At 33.7% G+C, this 19,162-nt stretch overlaps 1 protein-coding gene across 1 annotated transcript in view; it reads left to right on the top strand.

The window, feature by feature from the left end:
- The window catches only part of ARSB (arylsulfatase B), a 232,662-nt gene that overhangs the window by 105,092 nt on the left and 108,408 nt on the right, over positions 1 to 19,162 (top strand). The window contains exon 6 of the mRNA XM_074282345.1: positions 19,074 to 19,144. Within this exon, the coding sequence (XP_074138446.1) occupies positions 19,074 to 19,144 (71 nt within the window). The remainder of the gene's footprint in view (positions 1 to 19,073; positions 19,145 to 19,162) is intronic.

Here is a 19,162-nt window from a genome sequence, read left to right as displayed (position 1 = left end):
ATAATATCAATTTCTCTAGGTATTAGTAAAGCATTTGACAAAAATGTTTCCTACTCTTCCTGTGGAAAAAGGAGAAATATGGGCAAGATGATAGTTCAGTTAGATGAATTTGGAGCTCATTGGCAAATTGTCAGACTCAAAGTAGTCATTAATATTTCACTGTCAAATTGGAAACAAGCCTCTGTAACATGACCCAGGGAAATGCATTGCAAGTAATCTCCACTTACCTTCCATTACATCTAACTTTCCAAGTCTTGTTTAGGGATTCCTAATCTGGCCTAATAATCTGATGGCTCCACTTGGAATCCTTGTGTTTGACTTGTAGGCTACCTAGCTGAAATTCCCTTTTCTAAATACTTACTGTTCTCTCAGGGGCAACCCCAATCCTCCTACACCCCTCTCCAGCCCTATTCTAGCCTACCCTTGTGCCCTTGTTAAGTGATTAACAAGCTGCCTTTCATGTTAGGCATGTGCCCTATCCCTGGACATTATTTTGCACATATTTTTTCTTTAATTTTCTTTGCATGTATTGTGTCACCAAAATTCAATGTAAACTCTTTCAGAAAAGGAACTATTTTGTGCCTTGACCATCATACCCCCCTATCACCTATTACCCAGCATAGTGCCTTGCAAATCGTAGGTGATTAATAAATAATTATTGAATTGAATTTTTGTTGATAAAATTGTGACTGATCAAACAAACATTAAACATTTATTAAGTGCTTGGATAATACTATTTTATTATTTGATTTACAATGTTGTAAGGAGAGTGCTTTGTAAATCTTAAATCTCTATATATGTAAGCTGTTATCATGGTGGTTATGATACCCAATATTCTGCTACATTTTAGGAATAGATTTAAGGTTCATCTGGTCAGAAAGAAGAGGTACATATTTCAATGCCTTACAAAAGCTGCAAAATCTATGTCTTAGCTAGTGCTGTGTACCAGCTTCTATTGATGATTTTTACCTAGAGGAAGAAAATATAAGCAATGGAAGTTCATGGACAGAGCTAGAGACACTTTTAGAGATCATCTCTTCCAACCCGTTTACTTTTTAAATGAGGAAATTGATTCACAGAGATGCTTTAAGTACGGGACTGATGATGGGTCAAATATCTGAATATCAGCCATCTTACATATAGTTTCTGATTTTCCCTTGGCAGATAGATTCCCAAATGGTTTATACTATTGGTAGTTACTTTAAATGGAATTTCTCTTTGTGACTCTAACTGTTGGATTTTGTTGTTATATATAAGAATGCTGATGATTTTTGTGGGTTTATTTTGTATCCTGCGACTTTGCTAAAATTGTGAATTATTTCTAATAACTTTTTACTAGAATCTCTGGAGTTCTCTAAGAATACCATCATCTCATCTGCAAAGAGTGATAATTTGGTTTCCTCATTACCTACTCCAAGTCCTTTAATCTCTTCCTCAACTCTTATTGCTGAAGCTAGCATTTCTAATACAATATTGAATAGTAATGGTGATAGTGGGCAACCTTATTTCACTTATTGGGATCTTATTGGAACTTATTGGGATTCACTTATTGATCTTATTGGGAATCGTTCCAGTTTATCCCCATTACATATGATGCTTACTGATGGTTTTAATTAGATACTATTGACTATTTTAAGGAAAAGTCCACTTATTCCTCTATTCTCAAGTGTTTTTAATAGGAATGGATGTTGGATTTTATCAAATGCTTTTTCTGCATCTATTGAGATGATTATATGGTTTTTGTTAATTTGGTTATTGATATAGTCAATTATACTAATAGTTTTCCTAATATTGAGCCAGCCCTGCATTCCTGGTATAAATCCGACTTGGTCATAGTGTATTATCCTGTGGATGATTTTCTGTAGTCTTTTTGCTAATATTTTATTTGATTTTGGCATCAATATTCATTAGGGAGATTGGTCTATAATTTTCTTTCTCTGTTTTCAACCTACCTGGTTTAGGTATCAGTACCATGTCTGTGTCATAAAAGGAATTTGGTAGGATTCCTTCATTCCCTATTTTTTCAAATAATTTATATAGCATTGGAGTTAATTGTTCTTTAAATGTTTGGTAGAATTCACATGTAAATTCATCTGGTCCTGGGGGTTTTTGCTTAGGGAGATGATTAATAGCTTGTTCTATTTCTTTTTCTGAAATGGGACTATTTAATATCAGCCATCTTACAACAGGAAGGTCTTATCACTAGAAAATTGACTATTTCAGTTCAGCCAATTTTTTTCCATTGTGTCCAAATTTTGTAATCCCATTTGGGATTTTCTTGGCAAAGATAATGGAATTGTTTGCAATTTCTTTCCCCAGCTCATTTGACAGATGAAGAAACTGAGGCAGTCAGAATTAGGTGACTTCCCCAGAGTCACACCACAAAGAAGTATCTGAGACCATATTTGAATTCAGGAAAATGAGTCTGATTTCACACCTGGTGCTCTATCCACTGCATCATCTAGTTATCCAAATTGGCTACAAGGGATATCTAAGCTTTAGCCACTGCTGAAGACTGCTTACTAAATTAGAGATGCGTTATAATCTCTATCAGTGGAAAGGAATGAAAAGACAGGTCCTTGAAATAAGAACAATTCACATTTGTTTAATGTAGACAACGCATTTTACCTATATTATCTAGTTTAATCCTGTCTTAACACACTTAGGAAAGTTTGAAATACAAAATTCTGTGCAGAAAGGAGCAGGAAACTCCTTTATTTGCTACCTATATGGTGCAAGGCAACAAACTTAAGGGACTTATGGTTCAGTTGAGGACCTCTAGTCATATCTCTGGTGTAGGGAGAACTGAGAGGTACTCTGCCATTAGGACACAAAGTTTCTGATTCAGCCCTGGCTTTCGACATTCCCTTAACCAAAACTTTGAGCTACAAATGTGGCTGCAGCTGAATCCTTAGTCACAGTCTTGAACAACTGCTCATGCTTGAAGTAAACAACTGATATAACTGGGAGGCACTGCATCTTTGGAAAAATGCAGAATAAAGTGGGAGCAGATAGCGAGAAAGTAAAGAAAGAAAATCTAATTGAAGTTGTGTGTTGATACACTCACACAGTGGAGGGGTGGTCAGTAAAGATGGGGTCCCAGATGAAGTTAAGCACTCAACACAGATGAATCAGAGTATATAGTATATAGCTTTTATAGTGATAGAAAAATGGCAAGGAATAGTATGAAATGCTTGAACCTCACTCTCATTGGAATTGGTTCAAAAAGAGAAGAATATATATGCACACTCAGTAAAGGCAAGCATGAATTAAAAGAGGCAGGGATCAGAAGGTTTCTAATCTGAGTCAAACTGGACCAGGAATTAGAGGGTAGTTTGGACGTAGGGTTCAGGAAGAGGCTACTTCCTTACATAGCTCACACCAACCCTGTGAATTAGATAATGCAAATATTATTATTTTCATTTTATACATGAGGGGAAAAGATGATATTCAGAGAGATTAATGTCTTGTCTAAGTCTATAGAGTTAAGAACTGGGATATGGAAACCTATATCACTCACACCAACCCTTGACCAACCCATACTCACACAAGCCTGATAGAATTTTACTTTCTCTATCAAGTCTATTTTGGAGTCTATAGTAGAAAATGATCCATCAGTATCTATTTAAACCTTAAAATTTTTTAAAATATTTTTTCAATTATCAAGCATTTTTTCTCCTTTTCCATATATAATCAATTTTTTAAAAAAAATATTCCCCCCAAAAAAATATAGCCAGGGACATTCCTGTGAAAGAAAATGTAATATCTCCTCCCATGGTGTGTCATCACTGGACAGATGGTCAGGAATAAGTGGCACAAGAAGAATGGAATTTAATTGACATTTATTTATTTATGGAAAATATTTCCCTCCCCCACCCCTTAACTGTTTGGAAAATGAAAGTCAAAATTGGAACCTTTTTTTTTTTTTTTAATTGATAGGGCTGTGATCTCAGTGTCTAAAACTGTAGACTTTTAAAAAACATTTTAGCACATCAGAATCAAGTTGCAAGTCACTGATCAGTGACTCCTGGATTTTTTCCCCTCTTGAATCTGCAAACTGTGAGATTTGGCCCAAAGTAAGACTAGACTATGAAATATTATCCCGGAGGGGGGAAAAAAAACCCTTTTCTTCTTAGGCAGTAAGATGTGGTAGAAAGAAGATTTGCTTTGAATTCAGAAGACCTGGTTCAAATATTTTTTTACTCTTGGTGTTTGTTTAGCAAATCACTTAACCTCTCTGGTTTAAATTGTCCTGTTTGTAAAATGAAAGTTTGGACTAGATGACATTTTAGGTTCCTGAATGTATGACCTTATTTTTCTATGGTAGTCTGGTAGATAAGTTTGTCTTTAGGAGATCATAAATGGAAAAACATGATTAGGCCTTTTGTTAACAGACATTTGTAGCAGAATATCTTTATCTGTAACTTGCATTAAATGCAGACATGTGGAAGAGGTATGGTATGATTGAAGAAAATTTTATCCAACCTATGAAATATCAAAAGCTTAACCAGAGAAAAAAGAGATACAAAAGTAATTCTTTAAAAATTAGAATCAGCTAAGTAGAAGCTAATGACTATATAAGATATCAAAAAAAAAAAACAATTTTAAAAACTTTTAAAAAATGAAAAAATTAAAGAAAATTAAAAATTGACATTTAAACTCAAGGCTTTTAAGCATAAAAATAAACATGACAAAGAGTTATAAAGACTCAATGAGGATAAAATATTAATATTTCTCTATGAGAAGATAATACATATAACTCCTAAGAAGGTTATCGCTATTAGGGTATGCAGAAAGAGCCTACATAGAGAATATGAAGGTGAGACTTATGGGTGATGATTTCTTAAAAAATGAAGAGGTGAGAAATAGGGATGCTCTGAGAGAAAAGGGAAGGGAGAGTTGGAATGGGGAAGTTTTTCTCCCATAAAAGAAGCACACAAAGAAGAGCTTTTATAGTGGATAGAAAAATGGGAAGGGGTGGTCCACAATGCTTGAACCTCACTCTCATTGGAATTGGTTCAAAAAGAGAAGAATATATTTGCACACTAGGTAAAGGGAAGCATGAATTAAAAGAGGCAGTGATCAGAAGCAAAACAGACTTTTGGAATGTGATAGGATTAAAAAAGAGAAGAAGGATAAACAGAAGAAAATAGATGTCCTCATTATGGAGTTTTCTTGGCAAAATTACTGAAATGGCTGGCTGTTTCCTCCTGGATTAAGGTAAATAGGATTAAGTAATTTGTCCCAGGTCACACAGCTAATAAGTGTCAAAGGCTGGATTGGAACTCAGGTCTTCTTAACTCTGAGCCCAGCACTTTATCCACTGAGTACATAGCTGCCTCAGTCAACTAAGTGCCTCTAGGGTGGAAATAAATACAGTTAATAAACATAACTGAATGGTGATGGGATAAGCTCACCCATAAAATGAAAGCAGATAGAAGAATGAATTAGAAACCAGAATCCAATAATATGTTATTTATAAAAAACATACTTAAACAGAAAGGGACATACAGAGTTAAAATAAAGGGCAGAAGCAGAATCTATTATGCTTCAACTGAAGTAAAAAAGGAAGTAGTAGCAGTCATGATCTCAGACAAAACAAAAGCAAAAAGATCTAATTAAAAGAAAGAATCAGTGAAACTATATTTTACTAAAATTTTACTAATATTATAGACAATGAAGTCATAAAAGTTTTGGAACAGGCTTCATTTCTCAAACATATAGGGAACTGAATCAAATTTGGAAAAAATAAGAGCCATTAGTGATCAGAGGATATGAACAGGCAGTTTTTAGAAGAAATCAAAGCTATTTGTAAGAATTATCTAAATTACTGTTAAATAGAGATGGGCAAATTTAATCATTTCTGAGGTACCAACTCACACTTATCACAAATGGCAGATTTTGGAAGAGATGAGAGAAAATAGATACATTGTTGGTGGAGTTATGAACGGGTCCTATCATTCTGGAGAACAATTCGGAATTATGCCCAAAAGGCTATGAAACAGTGCACACTCTTTGATCTAAAATATCACTACTATGTGTACCCCAAAGAGATCAAAGAAAAAGGAAAAAGATCTGTAAGTATAGCAGTATCTATAGCAACTCTTTTTGTTGTGGCAAGGAATTGGAAATTGAGGAGATGCTGTTTTATTGGGGAATATTAAACAGATTGTAGCACATGATTGAGTACTATTTTTCTGTGGGAGATGATTAGGATGGGTAGTTTCAGAAAAAAAAACAATAAATAAAGACATGGCAAGATCTATATCAACTTATGCAAAGTGAATTGAGAAAAACCTTGAGATCAGTGTGCATAGAAAAAACCAATATTGTAATGATACTCAGCAGTGGAAGAATTAGCTCCTCTGATCAATACAATGATCTGAGGTATTCTAAAGGACTCATGATGAAAAAAAGAGAGAACTGATGAACTCTGAATGAAAGTTGAAGTATAAGTTTCTCATCTTTTTTTGCCTTCTGCATGCATTATGGCTAAAGTGGAAATATTTTTGCATGATTTAATATGTATAAGTGATATAATTTTATTTGCTTTTTCAGTGAGTGGGGAGGAGTATATATACATTTTTTAAGTGAGTAAAGAGATAATTTCATTTTAGATGAACTTATGAAGAGTGAAGCAAGATGAACCAGAAAAATAATTTATTTTACAATATCAATATAAAAATTAACAACTTTGATGACTTTTTAAAATGTTGCAGGATGAAGTGAGTGGAATCAGGAAAACAACCTATATGACAACAAAAATGCAAAAACAAAGAACTTCAAAAACTTTAGCAACTAAAACCATACAATCATTCATAATTCTAGAAGAACAATAATGAAATCTGACAAAAGGTGAAGGGGTTAGGGTATGGAATGAGGCATATCTCTCGTTAAATTTTTCTGTGTATGTATATGTCTTTATATAAGTGTATTTGTATATGTATATGTGTGTGTGTGTAGTGTACAACCATTGAGGAATTTATATTGTTTTGACTTTGCATATTTGTTACAAGAAATTAGCTTCTTTTCCCTCCCAATGAAACAGAAAGGCATACACAAAATTATGTTCATTAAAAAAAAAATAAAGGGATGAAGACTGTGATCAATGTGAAATGTTGTTTGAACTTCCAGACAAGGTCAACATATGCTTATTTTACTGAATTGTACTTTGGTAATAGAGACTTCTCATGAAGGAGGAGTAATTGATATATGTCTGCAATGTAAAACAAAACACATTAATAAAAGTAAAGTGAAAAAAATTTAAAAAAAAAATCTCCATCTGTCTGAATGCAAATTTAAAAAGAATTATAATTGGGCTTTGTGGAAGAGGAAAAGATTTTCTTTTTCAATCATATCACGAATGAAGAAGGATAGTTTAACTTAAACTTAGCTCTGCCAAGTTTTCAGGATGGTGTAATAGAAAACATACTTCTAGGACTAGGTTCAAATTTCAATTCCGTTGGTTTCTACATATATGATCATGGATAGATCATTTCACTTCATGGACCTTAGCGTTTTTATTGGTAAAATGACAAGGTTGGACTAGTTAATTCCAAGGTACCTTCCAAGTCTGATTTTAAGTTAACTAGATATATAATAGACTTTCATTGGATTATTTTAAAAAAAGATAAGGGATAGACTAATGTCAGGAAAATAGGATAATTAAATAGGACTTTATTGATCATTTGGGGGTAATTTCTAAATCAATTAAATTTGATTTTCTTAGAATTACCCTATAAATTACTTTATTTAATAAGAATCAGTTTGGTGTAACAAAGTACTAGACATGGAGGTGGGAGGACCTGGGTTCCACTTTTTGAACTTCGAGGGGAGATCTGCCAACAGGGCGTATGGTTCCTGATTCAACCTTTGCTTTCTGCAATCCCTAAGTAAAAAACTTGGGATATAAATGTGATTTCTGAATCCCCTTTAAACTAGGTAAAATGATATTTATGTTACCTACCACATAGGAATATTGTGAGAATTGTTCATGTATGTCAAAATGCTTTGCAAATCTCAGAGTTTAAAAGTATAACTTAATGTTGTTATGTGAAAAAAAAAAAAAAAAAAACACCACACACACACACACACAGTCCCTGAAGAGAATATCCTCATATTCATTGGACACAACAGCATCTGCTAAAGCCTTTGACCTACTTACCAGGGACCACTAGGAATAAAGCAGCCAAGTGGGAGATGGTTATTTCATAGTTTTTTTTTACTGAGATAGACTTAGCCTTGTAGTTGGCCTAATAAAGAATCAAATAAGCATCTAAGGCTTTGTCTCAATGTTTGATTCAGTTCAATTCAGTTCAATATGCCCTGTGTAGAGCTCAGTCCTGGGAGAGATTAAAAAGAAGTCCCTGGGAGCTTACTGTCTGGTGGGAAGATAAGAATTGTAGATAGCTTTAATGCTTCTGAAAGGTCCTAAACAAAGGGCTATGTGAGGTCTGAAAGGAGCACAGGGATTAGACAAGTTTTCTTCAGGGAGGTCTTATTTGAGTTAAGATTTAAAGAATGAAATAAGAATTCTTTGGCAAAGAGAGTGAGGGAAGCTATTTCAGACATAGGAAACATATGAGAAAAGTCATGAAGACAAGAAAACAGAGGGCATTTGTGAACTGTTTAATTTGGAGACCAAAGAGTGCAGAGGGGAGATAAGGGTACAATCAAATTGTGAAGGGACTTGAATTCCAGAACAAGGAGGGTGAACATTGCCCAGTGATGGGCAATAAGAAAATGCTAAAGATTTTGGAACAGGGGGGTGATGATGTAATCAGATCCACGTGTAAAAAAGGATTAGTCTGGCTGGACTAGGGAAATGATGCAAGTGGGAAGATCTAATGAGAGGCTGTTTTTATTTGTCAAAATGAGCAAAAAGGAGAGCTTATTCTAAGTCAGTGACCGAGGGAATAGAGAGGAGGGGACAGATGGCATAGATATTATGGATGGTAGGCAAACTTGAAACTTGAGAGACAGCATGAGATAGGTGAAAGACACTTGGATCTTTTTTCCCTTTTAATTTATGGAATAAAACAAGCATTTCTATAATGTAGTACAATTTAGAAAAAACATGATTGCCCATGAAACTAAATCTACCATGTACAACTTACTCTTTCTTTTAAATATACAACAAAATTGTCGTGTGAATTTCTTTTTTTCTCCCCACACCCCTAGAGATGGCCACATTAGACACAATAGGTATATAGAAGGATAGATATAATGTATTTGTTGTGGACACACCAAATGTTGAGATTGAGATGAGCAATTGGCACCAAATGTTGAGGTTTGGCATCAAATATTGGGGTTTGGTCATGTGAAGTATTCATAATGGCCATTCTCTTTACCAAAGGGACATTTATTTAAGAGTTTACTGACAAAATGAAGAGATGCAGTAGACACCAGGAATGATAAATATGAAATAGAATTGGGAGAGCATGTAACAGTTAACAAGGGAAAAGGCAAGTTCCCTACTGCAACTCACAATTAACCAGGAGAAAGGGAATATACACTATGAGGGGAGTATGCCATTCTAAAAAGAATTCAGCATCCTAAAAGTGTTAGTTAGCTATATGAAGGAGGAACGACACCATGAGGCATATGGGAAGGATAGAATAAGGAGAAAGACCCCATGAGACATGGAGGAGAGGATGAGAAGAAAGATACTGTGAGGCAGAGTGCCATAATGAGCTAACTTTTAAAAATAAGCATTTATTCTCTCTCCTTCCCACATCCCCATTCTCCACCAAAAAGAAAATGAATAACAAAAACTTCATAACAAATGTGCAGTCAAAACAAATCACATTGGCCATGACCAGAAATGGTATTAACAAGCCGATTTCCAATTTGCCCGTAAAATTTTGTTGAAAAGTGAGTTCTTATGCAGTTAACTGGAGTTTGGGGATTTTTCAAACATTTGGCTATGGTGTTTATTTGCTTCTGATTGTTGTGTATCTGATTTTTTTCTATTGATGGACCTCTCTATTTCTTAATCAGTACCAAATTGTTTTGATGTTTACTTCTTTATAGTATAGTTGGAGAACTGGTACTGTGAGACCCTTTCCTTCCTACTCATTTTCAATATTTCCCTGGAGATTCTTGACAGTTTATACCCTCAGATAAAATTCATAATTATGTTTCATAGTTCTATAAAAATAATCCTTTGGTAGTTGAATTGGTATGGCACTGAATAAGCAAATTAATTTAGGTAGTATTATTTTTATTATATTGGCTCAGGATACCCATGAACAATGAATATTTCTCTAATTATTTAGATCAATCTTAATTTTTTGTGATGTTGTATAGTTGCATTCCTCTGTGTGTCTCAACAGATAGATTCTCAATTATTGGATATATTCTGCAGTTATTTTATTTTTAAAAAATATTTCATTCCCCCCTAATTATATGTCAAGGCAATTTTTAGTATTTATTTTGAGTACCAAATTTTTCTCCTTCCTTCCCTTCCCTTCCTTTTTCCTAAAATGATAGGCAATTTGATATGGGTTATACATGTACTATCACATAAAACATTTCTACATTAATCACAGTTGTGAAAAAAAAAACAAATCTAAAAAAAATACAAAAAAGAATAAAATAAGTGGGAACAATTATGCTTTGATCTACATTTGGTCTATCAGTTCTTTATCAGGAAGTAAATAACATTTTCCTTCATTGATCCTTTGTAGTTATCTTGCACCATTGTGTTGCTAAGAAAAGCTGATTATTTCACAGTGTTACTGATACTGTGTGCAATGTTTTCCTGGTTTTGTTCATTTCACTTTATATCAGTTCATACAAGTCTTTCCAGTTCCTGCTCATCATTTCTTATTACACAATAGTATTCCATTACATTACATTATATACCACATCTTGCTCAACCATTCCCCAATTGATTGGCATTCCCTCAATTACTAATATTTTGCCACCCCCAAAATGGCTGCTATAAATATTTTTGTGCATATAGGTCCTTTTCACTTTTTTATGATCCTGTGGGATACAGACCTAGGTATTACTGGATCAAAGGGTATGCCTTTGGTTGCTCTTTGGGCACACTCCAAAATTGCTCTCCAGAATGTTTGGATCAGTTTACAACTCTATCAACAATGCGTTATTGCCCCAGTTTTCCCATATCTTCTCCAACATTTATCCTTTTCCTTTTTTATCATATTAGTCCATCTAAAGGTATGAGGTAGTACCTCAGAGTTCTTTTAATTTTCATTTCTCTAATTAGTGATTTAAATCACTTTATCATATGACTACAGGCAATTTTGATTTTTTCCATCTGAAAATTTTCTGTTCATATCCTTTTGCCACTTGTCAGTTGGGGAATGATTTGTAATTTTGTAAAATTTGATTCAGTTCTGTATATACATAAGAAATGAAACCTTTTTCTGAGACATTTGCTTTCCACTTTTCTTCTAATTTTGATTGCATTGGTTTTGTTTGTGCAAAAGCTTTTAAATTTAATGTAATCAAAATTATCTATTTTATAATTCATAATACTCTCCACTTTTTGTTTGGTCATAAACCTGTAACTCACTTAACTTCTCCTTTAAGAATTTGGATGCCAGGGCAGCTAGATAGTGCATTGCTCCTGAAATTAGGAGTTCAAATCCAGTCTCTAATGCTTTAACACTTCTGAGCTATGTGACCCTGGGCAAGTCACTTAGCCCCAATTGCCTCCCAAATTAATAATTTGCCTGCTAACCATTTGGTATATATGATTACTTTTTGGTCTATTGTACCTTCTCCTTATGAAAACTTGAAAACCTTCTATTTCATTAAATGATCATTTTTCCCTTGAAGTCTTATGCTTAATTTTTGTTAAATACATAATTCTTGGTTATAGTTCTAGTTCCTTTGCCTTCTGGAATATCATGTTTCATAACCTCCATAAATTCTGTGTAATCCTGATTGTGACTCCCTGATATTTGAATTGTTTCTTTCCCGCCACTTGCAGTTGATTTTTTTCCTCAACCTGATTTGTAATTTGGCTAAATTGTTCTTTGGAGTTTTTATTTTGAGATTCTCTTTCCTAAAGTGATCAGTGAATTATTTTTCAATGTCTGTTTTGCCCTCTGGTTCAGGATATCAGGATAGTTTTCCTTGATAATTTTTTGAAAGATGTATAGATTCTCCTTTTGATTATGGCTTTCAGGTAGTTCAGTGATTCTGATGTTATCTCTCCTGGATCTATTTTCTAGGCCAGTTGTTTTTCCAGTGAGGAATTTTATATTGTTTTGTGCTTTTTCATTCTTTTGATTAATTAATTATTGATACCTCATGAAGTCATTAACCTCCACTTTTCCAATTTTAACTTTTCTTTTTTCTTTTTAAATTTTTTAATAATAACCTTTTGTTTTAAAAATATACTTAAAAAGGCAACCTCATGATATGCTTGACTAAAAACATCATTTTCTTTTCCCGCAGTATGTATCACAATTTGACTGCCTGTGAGAAATGTGTCTGGAAAAAAGCGGGTCACCCAGTTTCTTTGTGACCTGTGATATTTAGAAATGTCATCTCCTATCATTTAGTTTGCTTATTTCCAATTATGTGTTTCCTCTCATTTATATTTTTTCTTCAGTGGATTTTGTATCTCTTCTTCCATTTGGCCATTTCTATTTTTTAAATAATTGGGGTTTTTTTCCAAACTGTTGACTTTTTTCATACTTCTCTTGCATAGCTCTCATTTGTTTTCCCAATTCCTCTTTGACCTCTTTTATATGACTTTTTAAGTTCTCTTTTGAGTTCTTCCATGAGTTCTTTCTGGGCTTGAGACCACTTCCTGTTTTACTTTGGGGTTTGGTGTATAGGTTTTTTTGACATTATTTTCTTCTTTTGAGTTTGTGTTTTGATTTTCCCTGTCATCTTAGTAACTTTTTTTGATCAGATTTTTTGTTGTTGTTGTTTTATTTTGCTCATGTTTTTTGGCATTTTCTCTTCCTTTTCAATTTGAGTTCTGCTCCCTAGGATGGAAGGGGTACCATCTCAGGTTTCTTGTTCCAAAGGCTGCAGGCCCTGGATTTTTACTTGGTGCTACACTGCAATTACTCTGAAGCTCAAGGGGACTTTCATATGTGTTGTTGTGTCAAGAGGGTGGAGTGAGGGGTAGCTGGCTTTGCAGCCTTTGTTGTTTTAACATTTTGTGTTAATATGGATTCAGAATATTATTTGATAATTTTACTTTTCTGTTTTTATTCTTCTTGCTTAGGTTATAAGACCAGAAATAATTTGTCCTAGCCTCTTTTTTTCCTTTATTTCCTCCCAATAATTTACATAATATTCTTTGAATTATTTAATAACATTCATTAGTAAATCCACCTGGAATAATTTTTCTTAGAAGTTCATTTATGGCTTGCTTAATTTTTTTCTGAAATTGAATTACTAAAAATCTTTCTGCATCTGTTTATCTGATGTTTTTTTTTGTGCTTGTCAATTTTTCATATTTATTTGTTCTGAATCTTTTTTTCATTTTTGATACTGGTTAGTTTCATTCTTTTGTATAAAATTAGTTGATCCATCTATTTTATTGTTTTTCAAATAACAACTCAATTTTATTTATTAATTCAGTTAATCTTTGTCATTTTGAATTTTATTAATCTCATCTTTGAATTTTAGAATTTTGATTGTAGTTTTTCACTAGGATTGTTTTATTGATTAGTCGTCTAGTTTTTGTGCCCAGTTAATTTATTTACTCTTTCTTATTTTTATTGACATAACATTTAGAATTACAAATTACCTTAAGGACTGCTTTGAAACTGCCTCACTAAAATTCATCATTGTTATTATCTTTAGTAAAATTAACTATCATTCCTAGGATTTATTTTTTGGCTTAACAATTTTTAGTAGTAATTTTGTCTTCAATTATTTTTTAATCTTTTCATTAACAGTCCTTTATTGAAAATAATTTTCTTGCATTATGATATAAAGGCGTTTACTATATTTTATGCATTTGTTGGAGAGGATTTTATGATTGGTCAGTATATGGCTAATTTTTGTAAAAATGCTGTGCATAGCTCAGAATATGTATACTTCTATTTCTATTCAGTAATTATCAGAGATTCATCATATCTTACTTTTCTAAAATTCTATTCAGGTCCTTAATTTTTACTCTTTACAAGCAGTTAGATTTGTCTAGATCTGGAATTCTTTCCATTCTCTTCTTCACTCTAAGCCAAGTACACTATATACTGTGCCACCTAGATTTCTGCTAGAATGATTTATACTTACCAAAAAAATTCACATCTGACTGTCATTGTAGCTCTATGAAGTTTATAGGGCAGGTCTTATTATAAACAATCTACAAATTAGGAAATTAAACCTCAGAGTGCATAAGTGACTTGAACAAACTAATTAGTGACAGACAGCTTTTTTTATTCCAAGTTCAATGCTTTTTCCATTACTTTATTACATCACACTGCTTCTCTTCTACACTACCTCTTCCCAATTCTCCACCTTCACTGAAATGAAATAGAACCATATAGTTCATTTTAGTCTTTCCATACTTCTCAAGATGACACTTATCTGTTTCTTGATTTTAACATGATTTAATCTGTGCTGATGAGGTAATAAACAATAGCTAAAAAATCTCTCTGCTCTTCTCTCTCATCCTCACTACTTCCTTCCCAGGTGATTAGTGCAATAACTATATTTTCTATCTAAATTAAAAATTGTAAGTATAATAGTAAGGATTTCAAGTCAGGGAGGAAGGACAAGTAATTCCGTAGTAGGTTTCTATGGAGGGAGCAATCTGAAGAAAAGATTACCTCATGATGATTCTCAAATTGCATCTATGTTTTTCACCAGTGGGGAGAGTCAACTCTCTTTCAGATATGGAAGGAAATTGGGACCAATTTTTACAGTTCATAAGGATGCAGGGCCTAGTAGTATGCAAGAATCTAATGGCAGTAGTGCATTCTAAAGTTGACTGGTACAAACACGGTACATGAGCATAATGTTTTTCATGACTTTAAATCAGCTTACAGCTAGTGTATTTGGCTCTGGCTCTGTTCTTTGAAATGTCATGTTGTTTATTAGTATTCAAGAAACATGTCACTCTATGGAGTACCATTTAAAATCCCATTCTGGGATATTTCTAAAGTTCAAATGAGCCTTCCAAATTTACTAAAGGAGAGAGGAGAATGGTCAATTCTATTTAGGTCTTTTTGAATAATTTTAAATCCAGAAAGATGCAATTGTGCAAAAGAACCTTGGGTAAAAATCCAACTTTCTTAATATAAATTTATTTTTCATGTTCTCTTAATGACTTGGAGTCACTAAGGATATTTTGTTTTAGGACAGATTTTTAAAATCTCTTGCCACATATTCAATTTTTCTGAATCATATCTCTGACCATTTCCTTATCAAAATAGCCTTCAATTTTGCACATTTAAAAAGGCAACCTCATGACATGCTTGACTAAAAACATCATTTTCTTCAGCCCCAGCATGTATCACAATTTGACTGCCTGTGAGAAATGTGTCTGGAAAAAAGCTGGTCACCCAGTTTCTTTGTGACCTGTGATATTTAGAAATGTCATCTCCTATCATTTAGTTTGCTTATTTCCAAGTATGTGTTTCCTCTCATTTACAGAGAAGTATAGTGAATGCATAATATATATGCCGGATTTTTCAAATGTATTGCTAAATATCTTTCATTAAACAAATTTCTATTCAAATTAGTAATAGTTTTTATGTGTCTGTGAATAGTACCTCTAAAGAAAGAGCTAAAAATGGACAGATATCGTGTTGTCTCATGGGGTCATCAACATCTATTTGGTATATTCTAATTTTCAGAGAATTGTTGCTTGGGCAAGAGGTTTATACATCTTGTATCATGTTGTCTATTCATTTCCAATTCTTTCTTCTATAATTCTCATTTCTGCTTCATTTTTCCCTCAAGCACTCTGATTTCATTGACAAAAACTTTTTAACTCTTTTTACAAACACTTGCACCATCTGTTCTAACATTTCTGGTTGAATTTGTGTTCAAGTTTTGAGGTTTTGCTTATAGATGTTTTGGAGTCATCCTCCTCTTCTGGGTCTGTATCTTTAGCATCCCTTCCATGTAGTTTTTTTTTTTTTAATGGTGACATTCTGTTTTGGTTTATTTGTTTACTTATTCTTCCAGTCTATTTCTCCTGGTTTCAGATTTAACATTAGGGTCAAGCTCTGTGCCTTTCTGGAAAGAAGATCTGGGCTTCTTCTGTTGCTACTTTCTTAGAGATGTTGACCCCAGGACTTCAGAGTGGCTCAGGATGGCGACTTACAAACTTTCAATATTCCCAAAGTAGTCTGACCTAGGGTATTTGGACTACTACCCTTTTGGTCTGAGCTGTGTAGGTTCTCAACCTGGATCTAGAAGTGAGAAAGAGCAGACTGTTATTAAACTCAGCCACTGTCAGCCACCAAGTAGGCTCTACTGATTCAGATTCTCACACACACACACACACACACACACACACACACACACACACACACACACAGGATAATCATCATTGTTTCTTCTAACTCCAGAAAAATGAAGAAGACACTAAACCAGCATCCCTCTTGGTTCAGGATCATTGCAGTTCTTCCTTCTAGCTTTTCCTTAATTCAATATTAAATAAATATTTAATTATTTAGATTATTATTAATAAATAATAAATGTTAATTATAATTACATTTGATATACAGTTGTCAGTGGTTGTTATAATTAATTTTATAAGTAAATTATATTGCTGTGGCAGTAAGATCACTTTTAGAAAAGGAATCATACTTGTCTTTTCTGCATGATTTCAGGTCCTGATTGCTATAGTTATACTATGGGTCAAGCTCTACTAAAACCTTTGTTTTGCCCTGTATTGTAAATAGATTTAAAGTAGAAAGTTTTCTATGATACCTAGAAAAAAATCAAAATTATTATTCACTATTGTAGCTATAGGGTTCAGTCTTCATTGGCAAAATTGTCCGCTTACTTAACTATCTAATGAGTGAAAAAGTATTTGTCAAACACTTAAGATATGCCAAACATTGTTCTAAGTACTGGGAATACAAATAGAAAAGATGTTAATCTCTTCTCCAGGAGCTTCCATTCTCATTGTGAAAGGGACCACATATAGGAGGACTCATTAGCAGATTGGATGGTTCTAAGCTTCTAAGCAGATGGAAAGGTTCTAAGGGTTCTGGTTCAGGGTAGACAGCAAAACCAAAGAAAGTTCTTTTCTTTAGTGTTCCAACAGCAGATAAGGCAATGTCTTGAAATCTTATCAGAAGATTTGTAATTAGTGACTCCCTTCTCATACATAAAAGTGTATGTTTGTATGTGTGTAAGTATGTGCACATGTGTATGAGAGACAGAGGAAAAGAAAGACAGAAAAAGACAGTGTTTGTATGATTTTTGACAGGGGTTTCACTAGGAAGGTTTTGTCTCTCACCATTGGGATAGGGAGAATAATCCTAATAGAGTGGGGACTCTGAATGTCCTCCCAAAGTAGTGGGGAGGAGTAGTCAAAGTCCAACCAAGAAGAGGAAAGGAGAAGGGAGGTTGAAGTGAAGGGCTCTCTGCAGTATCCACTCCTGCTGGGCCTTTGGCTCCTATATGAAACTTGAATAATGGATGTGGAGTTGTAGTAAAGGAAGCTATGCATTTTAGTACTTGTTGCTGCTGAGCTCATTAATACTGAAGAGGATATCTTCATATTCTTTTAGTAGTACCCACACTTATTGAAAGAGCTCTAATTTGAGAATCAGTCTATTTGCATTATATTCCCAGTGGAGTCACCTATATTAGCTATGCTATACTGAGCAAGTCATTTAAGTTCTTTGGTTTCTATTTTCTCAATGGTGAGCAAAGAGGTTAAATGAGGGATTGTAGGTTTAGAGCTAAAAGATACTTTAAAGACTATCTTGATTTTGCAGATGAGAAAAATGAGTCTCAAGGAGATTAAACAACACCACATTCAAAGTCTTAGTAGAAGTGGCAAAGCTAGGATTTGAACCCAGATCCTTATAGAGCAAAGTCTTTATGCTTTACCTTGTACTGTTCTGTCTCTAAATACCTCTAAATACAAATACACATATTTGTTAAGTGCCTACTCTTTCAGGTACTGTGCTAGATAGCGTTCTGGTACCAATAGTAATAGTCTATGATTTCTATTTGCATATGTTTATTTTTTCTGTAAATTTTTCTAGATATTTACATAAATACTTTGGGGTAAAATTACAGGTATTTCAACTGACTATGCACTAGAGCAATCGTTCTTAACCTGGGGTTTGTGAACTTAAAATATATATATATATATATGTACATATTATATATATATATATATTTACACACATATATATGTACATATATATAGTTCAAGATAATTAATTTCATACAGTATTGAATGTGGAATCAAAAGGATTGAGCTCAAATATAACCTAAGACATCTCCAATCCATGAGACCCTAGGCAAGTCACTTAGCAGCTGCTGCCTCAGTTTCCACATCTATAAAATGAGAATAATAACACCTGCCATAATGGGGAAAGACAAAACCCAAAAGGAAGCTGGGAGGTGGAGAAGAATGGGGAAGAATGGGAGGAAGGTACTTGTTAGAGTGGATGATGGAGAATTCTGGAGCAGCACAGCTGGGTAAGGAATGAAAACACCTTCTTAAGTGGAGTGCATTTGGTAAGTCTTCCATGGAGATTTTGTGGAAGGGTGTAGTCAACAGAAGATGAGAAAGGATTAATGGATTGTGATCTGGACTGATGTTGGTAGTTCCCACTTTAATAAAATTGCAGTGGTTCCTAAATTATGTTCAGATTTATATAGAACCAGTTTTAATTACTGGAGAAAAGTATAAGATGGCATTGTTTTTCCTCATCATGTATTCTGTGCTGTGTGGTATAAATGTTTATACAGACTTACACCATGTAAAAGTGGATTTCATAAAGAAATCAGAAGGTTTGAAATTTGGGGGTTCAAGTTCAAGTTGCAGACTGGCAGCTTTGTTATTTCCTATGAGAGTCACAAAAGGAAGTATTCAAAGAGCATATGCCCTTTCTGAAAAGGAAATTAATGCTTCCCCATAAATTCTTTTCTAGTGAAGGAAACCCTTCTCCCCGGATGGAGCTGCTGCACAACATAGACCCGGGCTTTGTAGACACAGCACCATGTGAGTACACTAATTAAT

This window comes from Sminthopsis crassicaudata, chromosome 1 (genome assembly GCF_048593235.1).
Source record: "Sminthopsis crassicaudata isolate SCR6 chromosome 1, ASM4859323v1, whole genome shotgun sequence".
NCBI lineage: Eukaryota > Metazoa > Chordata > Mammalia > Dasyuromorphia > Dasyuridae > Sminthopsis > Sminthopsis crassicaudata.
This window is presented reverse-complemented; position numbering and strand designations above follow the sequence as displayed.